This window comes from Lipophrys pholis (assembly GCF_963383615.2).
Source record: "Lipophrys pholis genome assembly, chromosome: 1".
In the NCBI taxonomy this organism is placed as follows: Eukaryota; Metazoa; Chordata; class Actinopteri; order Blenniiformes; family Blenniidae; genus Lipophrys; species Lipophrys pholis.
The window spans coordinates 1,689,928-1,701,602 of NC_137635.1; the positions used below are offsets into that span (position 1 = coordinate 1,689,928).

At 43.5% G+C, this 11,675-nt stretch overlaps 1 protein-coding gene across 1 annotated transcript; it reads right to left on the bottom strand.

Moving 5' to 3' along the window:
- Nucleotides 1–5,240: 5,240 nt before the first annotated feature.
- LOC308118538 (C1q-related factor-like) lies at nt 5,241–11,053 on the bottom strand. The gene is made up of 2 exons (XM_080477992.1): nt 10,216–11,053; nt 5,241–7,127 (listed from the first exon to the last, which is right to left on the bottom strand). The coding sequence occupies exons 1-2, from the start codon at nt 10,861–10,863 to the stop codon at nt 6,948–6,950; spliced, it is 828 nt and encodes a 275-aa protein (XP_080334118.1). The 5' UTR covers nt 10,864–11,053; the 3' UTR covers nt 5,241–6,947.
- Nucleotides 11,054–11,675: the final 622 nt, after the last annotated feature.

The following is an 11,675-nucleotide window of genomic DNA, read 5'->3' on the forward strand; positions in this document are numbered from 1 at the left end:
GCCCCGAGGGGGGCTGCACTGTGCTCTGGAGCCATGGCGTCCACTGTCGCACAGAGGGAAGAGGCGCACGCAGAGCGTCTGCAGCCCGATGTCAGGCCTCATCCACGAGGCTGCGGTGAGGTGAAGAGACAGGCAACACGCCAGCGGAGCGTCTCTGGCCACATGACTCAAGCTGTCCCTGCGCGTTAGCCCGGCTCGGTCAGGGCCATGAGGGAACAAGGCCGTTGGTATTGAGTCACTGACACACTGGACAGTCCCCAGATCAAGCGTGATGAGGGAAGGTGGGGGGGGGGGGGAAGCAGCGGGGAAGCGTTGCATATTGTCATGTTCTTCCGAGGAGGAATGTGTGCACGTGTGGCATACTTGAAATTCTGCCCTCAGTCCTGCGTCATGTGCATTTAAATGACAAAGATTTTTTATTTTTTATTTTTTTTGCTGAAGCAGTCGAGTCTCAGTAATGAAAAAATATAAGAATAAACCTGAAAATATGGAAGTTACCAAACATTGTTGCTTACATAAGACAGATTTAATGAGTTGTTAAGTGGTAAGAGGAGACCTCCTGGGTACTAGATGGACTCCACGCAGGGTGAGAACTCTAACCAGTGCAGTCTGGACAGTAACCATGGAGTGGTTTCATTTAGTCATGTCCTTTATTTCTCACAGATTATACACAGTATAATGTGCAGTGAAATGTTTTAAGTCCCTATTCCACACCAAAACAACAGTTTTTATGGGATGGAAGAATAGAAAGAAAAATCTAGAACGCACACAATGAAAATAGCACGCAAAATAACACACTATATGACATTAATAATAATTAACTGCCTCATTTCTTAAGTGTGTTGATCTTAAGTGTGGAGGGTGGACGCGACAACTCATCAAGTCCGCAGCAGTAATTTGTTGCTGCATTGTCTGTAAAAGGTAAAACAATTCAATCTGCACTCCGCCACATTAGTACTTTTTAAAAAAAATAGATGTAATAGTTTCACACACTTCACGCGATTTGAACTTTTGTCATTTTAGCTCCTTTAGCCATTTTAGCTCCTTTAGCCATTTTTTTTAGCTATTTAAGCTGTGTTGTTTTAGCTGTAAGCTATTTTTAAGTTAAGCCACTCCAATGGTTTTAGTTACACGGTTTTAGAGACTTTACTTATTTCCTTCTTTGTAAGCTCTTTTTCAATTAAATTTAGACTTTCAGCCTTTTCTGTTAAAGCAACTTTAGCCATTTTAGCTCCTTTAGCCATTTTAGCTCCTTTAGCCATTTTTGACTCACAATTTCCAAGTTTTCTTTTCTTTTCTACCTTTCTGAGTGTTTTGAGCTTTTTTTAGACATTTTAGGAACTTTATTTGTTTCAGTCATTGAATTTTTTTTTGTCTTTTCACCTTTTTTAAAGCATCTTTTTAATTCATTTTAGATCAGGTTTTTGGGGCCTTTCTAGATGTTTCCCACTGTAAAATAAAAACGTATTTTAGGCCTGTTTCAAGCGAAAACACATAATTTTTTCATTTTCATTTTATCGAAGTTTTGCATTTACACAGCAACGTTTTGAAGATGTTGCCTTTTTTTTTTTTTGTTTATTTTTAAGCGAAGGGCAGAAAGTGGCTTCTCTTTGTTACCAAGTCCCAGGAAAATTTGGCAAAAACGCAACAACAGTACATCGAAATATTAAAGACGCCAGATAAAAACACGTTTATTCACTTGTCATTTTCTGAAAGCTTCAGGAAGCCTCATGTGGTTCCACCACCGACGTCTGAAAGCAGCAGAAAACAAGGAGAATATTGTTGTTGACACAACACCAGCAAAACCAAAAGCCTCACATATGTCGGTCCTCTGCCCTCTGCCTCTTTGCAGTCACCACTTTTTCTATACTCTCTGTGATGTTCCGTCAGCGATCTCTGGTTTCTATGTTACAAGAGGACATCATGTGCATCCAGACATGACATGTTGACATGATGCTGCATGAAGGCAACACTTTTACCCATATGACACAATGAGGCGTTAACACGTCCACTTTCTGTCACGCAAGTCCACTTTCACGAATGGAGACTGTGGCGTGTTTGGAAACTGGATGTTATCTCTGAAAGAGGTGGAGAACGAGTACTGTATTTCAGATTGCTGGCCTGAAGGTTCAGCTCACTGTAACACTTAGTACTTATTTTTAGTTATCTGAGGTGATGTACAGGCGTGTGGTGACCCTTGAGATGGCAGCATGGCACGGCAGCTGGTAGGAATATGTTTAATGTCAGGAGCGATTGACAGCTCCGCTGCATGGAGCAGCAGACACTGATCTGCAGATATGCTCTCAGCATTTTTGTTGTGAATAGTAAAAGTCGGGTTTTAAAAACTCAGGTATGAAAGGCTTTTGGTCTTCAGTCTGAGGTGAAATAGCTCAACAATCTGAATTAATGTTCCATCACTGTTAATGCTTGGTCGTTTTATTTATGAAATGTCTGGCACTTAATGAATTACTAAGTCATTAATGTGGCGTTCACAGTGTTGACTGGTCAGCTAATGTGTCCCACTAACATCACAATATTACAAGCACATTAGGAGGCATAATCACCTCTTATTTGCAGTAAAATCTAAGGCTCCCATCAAGTTAAGTAATTGTTAAATTTCCATTATTTCTTGTTTCTTTAGGCTTCAACCCTCTAAAAGGGTGTAAAGAAAAGCTGTTTGCATGTGACAAAGAAGATTTTGCGATTTTTTTTCATTCTCAGCTCATCCCACAAATACATGCTATTTACAAATGTGGCATAATTTAAAAGGGATATATACTGACTTTTCACTGCGCCAAGAAGCAGTGTTACCACAGTGAAATAATCGTTCCTAACTTTTTGTGTGGCATCCAATACCAAAACATTTTCACAATGGAAGGTTTTCCAGACATTTCGTTTTCAATCATTTCAGGAATCAGTAGAGCTCTACCCTCTACATTCTGTAAGTTCCTGTGTATCTGTATATCAGGATTATAAACGTCAAAGGTCATGCAGTTTTTCTAAAATTTCACATACTAGGTGTCAGAGGTCCACCAGCACCGTATTCAAAGTTTATTCCCCCAAATCCAGCCTTGAGCCTGAATTTCATCCAGTATAAAAGTCCCTCTAGTGAGCTCTTCTGAGAACAGGCTGTTTCTGTGTCTGTAGCTTTAAATGCGAATGAGCTGCGTCCGTCCACGCTTGCTGCATGTCAGTTGTGGGGAAGAATTCTCTGATTTGCCTGTATGAGCGCAAATTCACCAAAAGGTAGAGCAAACAAGTCGGGGAGATGACAGACATCCTTCACTTCTGGGGGCTCATATAATTATTACTGCTATAAAACCATTATAAGGTGAATTTTTGCACGAAACGGGACCATTAAAGTACCACTGATGGTTACATATAGGACTAATGAGCCTCACTCTGTGAGCCATGAGGCTTTTTATACTTCAGGTCTGCTCATGTGCTGAGCATCACGCTGCACATGTACAAGCCAGAAGCCATGTTAGCGTCTGTTGGTTGTGGCGCTATCATGTCAGTGCTTACATCTTTGCTCATTTGATGATGAGAGAAGTTGGGCTGCGAGACATGCTTTCTCTGCAAACCTACAAGTCTAAATACACATATGTTGCCCTAGTTAAATGGAAAAAGATCATCTTTTTTTGGAGCCTGTGTGTTAATCTAATGGTATACATGCTATCACAATTAAAAGCATCAGTGCCGGTTAGCGTGGGCAGGTGGTTGTACATTTTGTGGGAGGAAGCGTGCATCGAGCATGAAGGGCAATTTAACTCGACACTTAAAAGCATCTATCTCTAATTTGGATCTCCCCCGGTGGGTTAAGTGGGGATGCTCAAGATAACACCACCAAGGGCTCATTAACGTCACTTCAGACATTTCAGATGAGACGCCCTCTCCTGTCTCCCCGCCGCTCTCCCGTCTCCAAGACCATAAAGACACATGCAGGGATGCACGCACCTCCACGCTCACGCACACACCGTCCTCAGCAACGGGCGCGAGCACTCTGCAGTAGCTTGATAAGCCTCACGCCTCATCAACTGACCCCCGCTGATGTCAGACTGAAGCCATCTCAGTCCACCGATAGGGAGTGTGTGGGAGTGAATGAATCCAAACATTTCCTTCAGTTACGTTTGCATATGCCGGAGATTACCTATGTTAAAAAAAAAAAAGTCTGCAGTAGAGGTTTAATCTCTAAAATCCCTCTACTTATGCATGATGAAAAGAGGTACAGTAAAAAATAAATAAATAAAGATTGAATTTAAAGAAGGGAGAAATATCCCCACAGCCCCGTCCAAGTGACGAGGCTTACGTCAACAAAAAGCGGCTTACAGCTCCTCTCAGAGGAACACTTATCTACAGATACTGGACCCACTTAAATTCAAGGGAGGACACGAGACGAAGCGTGAGTCAAGGGTTCAAGCAGTGCGTACGGTCCAGATGCCGTCTCATCACGGATTAGAACACCGACCCCGGATTGTCCTGCTGGTCTAGATGCTCAGCTGAAGTCACCATCAAACCCGACGGCCCCCGAGGAGACGCTGGAGATGCTTGCACAAGCACAACAGCCCGAGTGAGGGGCGCCCAGCTCCGCAGTACGAGGCAGAGGCAGAGCCTGCCAAGACGATCTCTCCACGTTTTACACTGAGACTTTCACAGATGATTTTTAAGCTTCGAGCCGCCAGTCTGATCTCAATTTAAAAAAAAAAAAAAGGGAAACTCTGATGTAATAATTAGACTTCCTTTCCAGTTTGATGCCATTACATTGGGAAAAGTATTTGTGGGGAATAAAAGCATTGTCTTCCTCTCTTCTCTTACCTTTCGGAACGCTAGACGCTGTCAGACCTGCGATCTTCTGTTTGTGGTCTCTCGAGCATAAAGGAGGTTTTTGTGTGTGTGTGTATTTGAGACTTGAGGAAAAGTGCAGATGTTGGTCGACGTTCAGCTCTGATGGCCTCAGCAGTTGAGAGCCGCTCCTCGCAGACCGGGGGCGTTCGTCTTTGACATTGTGACATGAAGTCTCTAATTTGACGATGTGCTCATACACCCTGCAAGGAGAAAACAGGCTGTGCTAGTGTTCAGCCGCCCCGTGGCTCGACTGACCTCTGCGTATGCGCCGGCCCTCAGTCCTAATTGTGTCTGGAGGAATTGTGCTGTCTTGAGACATGCCGAAGTTTGGACTGGAGGGGCTCCTGGACAATACCACATACGTTAAACAGAAAAACGCTACACGCTGTGTTATCGCGTCTCTTTTTTTATCATTTTAATCAGCCGCATGCATTCACACCAATACAACAAGCAGGATTCAGTTGAGCTGAAGACGGTGTCCAACTCACCTTGTCCTGGCTTCGTTAAATAAACGCATTGACAATTGTGACGTTGTTCACCTCTTCACGTCCTCGGAAGTGTTTTCGTTCGACTCTAAAGTTTGTGTTTCAGACACTTTTGCAGACCGTGTCAAATGTGAATTATGTCCAAAGAAGTTTGTATTATCAAAGTGTCTCTCGAGAAAACAAGAGGATGTATCGGTTGTTGCAGTTTAATCCTGGAGGCTATTTTGTTGTCTGTGACATTTATGTCACAGTCATGGCAAAGCCCTAATTCGCCCTGGATTACCATGCGACACTGATCTAAGCTTTGTCATGATATGTTCTAACACCCGTCCCCTGACTTTCTCCTGCCACATCTCGGCATCTTCACACCCATTAGAGGAAAAAAAAAACATTAAAAAAAAAAACCAACCCACATCTTTCCTTTGATTGTGAAACACAATCATCTCCCGCTTCATTTGGCATTTAACACAGCTGTGATTTCCTCTCTCTCTTTTTTTTCCTCCTCAGTGATCATCCTGGCGTTGATTGCCTCTTGCTGCGCCGGTGTGGCTCTCCTATGCGTAACATTTGGAGGACTAAAGGCTGGCATCGCTGGAAAATGAGAGATCAGAACAGCTGATCAAGAAATAGACGTGGTGCGGTGACATTAACCACATATTAAGTGAGTAAATGCGAGAAAACTAACTTTTTAATGAAAAATCATGGGGATTAAAAGTAAAAAAGCACCACCAATAAATGTTCTCTAAATCCACAGCCGGCTCTTTAAAGTTGGTTTAAAAACAAATACGTACCACTCGTTGAAACACACAGAACATTTTAACAGGTGCCGCATGCATACATAAAATCATATTTGCAAATGAGTATGTTAATACATCATAAACTCTACAACTATCTACCAACAGCTATATTATTTAAATGGAACACTGAACAAGATGTACAACATGTGCAGTTGTGGCTGTGTTAAGACATCAAGATTCAATGTCAAATTTACACTATATACACTAACAATATACCAAAAATGAAGGGCTGATATGACATGATTTATTTTCTTTCTTCTTTTTTTTTTCAAATCATCACACTGAAACTATACACACCAACTTTCAAACATCCCATTCTGGCGTCATTTGACAACTGAGTGACTCCCAGTCATTGATGCACAGCGTCTTATTAAGCGATCACCGTCAGAAAACAAAATCTCAACATAAATCTGAATGGCACATGTACAAAAACACTGCGGTGGCCTCCACCGTGTTTTTTTTTTTTTGTTGTTGTTGTTTTTTTGACTTGGATTTGTAACGACGGCTCAAAAATTGATGGCTTTTGCACTGTCAGAACTGTTTGCTGCACCTCAGCGTGACAACATGGCAGTGACTGACACTGTGGCGTCGCTCGTGTCCATCAGAACAGCAGCATAGGCACCCTGAATACAATGAAATGTATGGATGAGGAGGTAGACGGTGACCAACGACCACAAATCCACAGTCTTTTGCCGTTGAACCAGGCGACTGTGGATCCGTGGCTGTCGGCAACATTAACCTCACCGCAAGAGCCAAGTGAAAGTCAGAGAGGGAACGTCCGCCGGCTATGACCTTTCACCTTCAAGCCCACGTCCCGTCGTCAGTCTGCGTACAGAATGAACCCTGAGAAGGTGCTGTATTTGTTGCTGTTGCCCCCGTGAGCTTTGCCCCCGTCCAATTTTATGAAAACCTCATCGCCCGCGTCCAAATGAAGTATGACACTGTTGCTGGCGTAGTCATAACTCTGGTCCTGATCCTGGGCGATGGCGCTGGCTCTGACCTGGAACAGGACACGCAACCCAGCCGAGAAGTGAAGAGATAAATGTTAGCAAGGAGCAATAGCATTTATCTTATAAAAATAAAATCTAAATAAAAATAAATAAATAAATAAATAAATAAATAAATATATATATATATATATATATATATATATATATATATATATATATATATATATATATATGAGAAGCAGAAAGGAAAGAACTGAGTTCACTTGACCAGAGTGCAATCTCTTTTAAAAGCAGAAACTGTAATTAATGTTATGATGTCATGCAGACACAATAAAATGCTTCCTTTACATTGGATGCAGAGTTACTTCAGCTTTCGCTTTCAAATAAGCCTCTAAATAATGCCTCTCAATAATTAGCAGTTAATGCTGACAGATCTCTTTGGCAGTGTTGCCTTTTTTTTCCTTCTTTTTTTTTTAAATACAGATAATCTGTTTATTTTACTTTTTGGTGTGGGGCAAACTGTGCAGCTTATGGTAACTGTGAGTTTTACTTATTGAGAGGACAGTACTGCTTTTAGTACATGAGCTGTTACAATACATTTACATTATCCCTGCCATGAAAATAATATAGCAGAAGGAAGGATACCAAGACTGATCTTACCATTGAAATTACTTGAGTTGATGATATAAAACATAATTTCTGTTCATGTGGCTTCATCTATTACAACATGTGAATTCTAATGATAGATTTCTAACGGAGCAGCCTTTGCATGAGGTGTTTGGACTAGATTTAAGAGTTTGTGTAAGTGTGTTCCCTGTGGTGAATGTCTTGTTTTTATCTCATGACTCAACTGAAAAGGGTCAGGTTTGAGTCAGTGTGCCTCTGAGGAAGGACGGCGGCACATTCGATTCCTTTTGCTTCGTGTCCCACTCCTACGTTCACCTTTTTCCCGGGTGCAGCACTGAAAATGTCATGTTTTCCCCGAATATAAGTGTCATGGTGTCGACGCAGAGTAATTTCTGGGGGTGTTTGATATGCAGCATCACACCCAAATCTCTTTGCTTGGCGGTGACACTGGGGTAGGTTTCTTACGTACAGTTAGTCACTGAGGGATAGATATATCCCCTCTGAGCTTCAGTTAATTTGTACTGTTCTGGGTTGCCACGTTGGCTGTTACGCTCTAACTTCACCTTGAAAGTGTAATCCTTGCATTGACCAGATTGCAGGGACACATTTGAAGCTATGTCAGCACAAATAATAAGGCTGCCTTGTAATTTATGCCAGGGGATGAAAAGTTGAGCAACAGATGACAGCATGATGGTGGATTCTGAGACAGCAGAGCAATCCAGTGTGAACTCACTCTGCTCTGCACGATTCCCACCACTGCGGCACCAACACTGTCTTCAACATTTAATTAAGAGTAATATGGCATCCATCCTCCGCCTTTATGTGCGGTAAAGTGGCCCAACGTCACTTCATCCTCTGTGTCTGACACGTCGTCTTGTACCAAATAAATACAGCATAATTATGTTGTAACTGCAGCAGCTGCTGCTGTTATTCCTCTAATTATTATTATTATGAGAAGACCCATCAAGCTTCAGTTAGTTAATTATCTGGCCCTGTGTCCTCATCGCCACTTTTTGTGTATGATTAAAATACAGATTGAGCTGGTTACAGGGACAATGAGGCTTTTGTCACCAGTTGTAGTTTGTTTGCAGGAGTACCCCATCAAACATAGTGTACCAGATATTAGTGTTATATCAGTGGAGTGAATGTGGATTACTAAGTTCCCTTTTTGCCTCACTAGTTAGACTTAACAATTTGAAATAATCAACCATTTCCACCTCAGAGTGTAAAACTAGTGTGAGAAAAACCCCTATGTGCCTCTTATATATTACAAAATTTCTTGAATTTTGGATATTTGATCCTTGCAGCGTTTGCTGAGAAGGACCCAAATCTGACTGAATAATATCAGTTGAAGCAGTTTTATTTGTACAGTGCTTGAGTTGACAAGCCTGACGGTTTCTCTCAGCGTTCAGTTTACTACATTTTCGTGTATTTTGCAATGTCATCAATTTATTAATAAAGATGCGTGAGAAACAGAAAGAAATGAGGAAGTTACCAAATACAGGATTGAGACAGCAAACTGAGGCACAGCTGGGTTTCTGGAGATATCCAGAACTTGGATTTAGTGGCCAATCCTTTGACAGGGAGCAAACTTACATCATGGTGGTGACTGAAGTATCTATAGAAAGACTTTCAGTTGAAATATTCTCAAACAGAAAGGTCAAATATAAGGATTTTGTGATTAGCTGTAACGCACAGTAACGTGTTCCATTTTATATTTTACCCTCTGGGACAAAACTGTGACAACACATAAACCTACACTCTACCTAAATAAAAACAGATCTCCATTTGCTCTATAAATTGCACGGCTGCCGTAATGGATTGTATTGTGACGTCCAGGTGTCGGTGTTATTGTGTCCACTGTCTGTGCGTCCTGATGCAGTCTGGCTGAGGTGTTTGCCGGAAAGTGCTGAGATTCGGATTTACATGGCGTTTGATCAGTGTCGTCACCCCGGGGCCAGGAAGACATTACAAAATCACCCATGAACATAGCAAACATCACCAGTTGATATTGAAACGCTCGGGCCTGACAGGCAGTCTGATAACACAGACTGGTGCATCATGGTTGCATGAAGTTTGTTGTATTTCAAAGGGCACCAGCTTTGAACTATCCACAGCCCCGGGCTGTGTTTTGATGTGTGCAGAGTGGAGATAGCGCTGCACTCCTTCCACTCACTTCAACGTGTACATCATCGGACGTGTAATATGCACAGATACACAACCTGACAGCGTGCCACTGTGCATTGTCATTATATCGGACTACAACACATCACACACCATCAGAGCTGGAATCACTGCACACATGAACGCATGACTACTCAATTTACACTGCTGGCACGCTGGTTGCACTGCGCCCAGAGTATTTTGATGTGGGCTTGTCTTTAGGAATTTATAACTCACAATGGTATAATTTGTATCAGCTTGTACTGTGAGAAACTACAATTTTACCTTTTTATTCCATTAAAAGTTCAATATTCAACAGAAGGATCTGTGTTAAAAAGTGTTACCCACCAGAGTGTTTTTGATCAGATCAGCCCACATGCTGGTGCCGTCTCCTCCCCTCATCAGCACATTGTAGATGAAAAAGTAGGTGCCGGGGATCTTACAGGTGAACTTGCCCGTGGAGCCCTCATAGTTACCCCCAATGTTAGTCACCACATCGTCAAACCGCAGTATATCGTAACCTTCTTGGGGGTTTCGTAGTCCTGCGTAAAATGCCACTCGAGGAGTGGTGTTGTAGGTTGTTGTGCTCACTGCTCCTTTGCCCCCTAAGCCAAGAATCCCCGTCCGTACAATGTCCACACCATCTCCTGGTGGTCCTTTCGGTCCTGGTGGACCAGGCTCCCCGGGGGGTCCGGGGGGTCCGGGCTTGCCGGGACGTCCTGGTTTGCCTTGTTGGCCGTGAGCACTGTAGGTGGGCAGTGGGGGGCCGATGCTGTGATCACTCAGATCTCCCTCGTTGTCCACCTGCAGGCCGGTGGTGGCTGTGTCTGTGCCGGTGTGGGCGCCCGTGCCCGCGGTGCCCGTGCTGGGGAAGGGGTCACACACCATGCGGCAGGTACCCAGCATCTCAAAGTGGCTGGAGCTGTCATCCACCCCACCTGTGCCAACGGAGCTCACCAGCACGGGGATGAGGACCACCAGGACCAGGACCAGCATGACCCCCACAGCAGCTGCCACCAGGGTCTTCCGCCCGATGCTCAGCCTGGGGAGGGGCTGCGCTGCCAGCGTGGAGCTCTCCGGGGTGGAAATGGTGACTGTGGGGGTGTGCGTCCGGTCCACCTGGCAAAACGCTGATATGCTGAGGATCTGTGATAGTCGAGATGATGCCCAGGGAGAGCTGGTACGAGTGTGTGAGTGAGTGACAGAGCTGTGGAAGAAGTAAGGGAGAGAGAGAGAGAGAGAGAGAGAGAGAGAGAGAGAGAGAGGGAGAGATTGAGGAGAAGAGGAGGAGGAGGAGGAGGGACAGAATAAGACAGCGTGAGACAAGAAAAAAAAGGCAATGGGAGGAGAGAATGAGCAACATACACTTACTTACCGTCTGAGTCAGGGCTGAGGAGGGCACTTTCCTGCTGGCACATGTGTGAAAACATGAAAAAGTGTAGGGACGTGCACGGCTTACACATAACGAGAAAAATATTCAAATAGTTCAGGTTATCGAAGGAAAAAGATGCTTGTGGGAGGTTCACTTGGACAAGAAGGAATCAGTGCTTGAGTAAGGAGGTTGACTGTTTTTATATGTTGCCTTAAATAACCGACTCACGTTGCTGGATCTCGTTTGCTGAGCTTGATTCAAGTCTTTCTAATCCTTTTTTTTGTGTGTGTGTGTGTGTGTGTGTGTGTGTGTGTGTGTGTGTGTGTGTGTGTGTGTGTGAGGGAACGGTGGGAGATCCTGTATACTGGAATGACTCCAGACATCTGTGGTCAGTCAAACCTTGACCTTCACAACTTCAGCAAATGTTCTGAAACGA

Coding starts and splice junctions, on each gene's coding strand:
- LOC308118538 (XM_080477992.1), bottom strand. CDS start 10,863: ATGCTGGTCCTGGTCCTGGTGGTCCTCATCCCCGTGCTGGTGAGCTCC. Junction 7,128..10,215: donor ATCTGATCAAAAACACTCTG/GTGGGTAACACT, acceptor GTCCTGTTCCAG/GTCAGAGCCAGCGCCATCGC.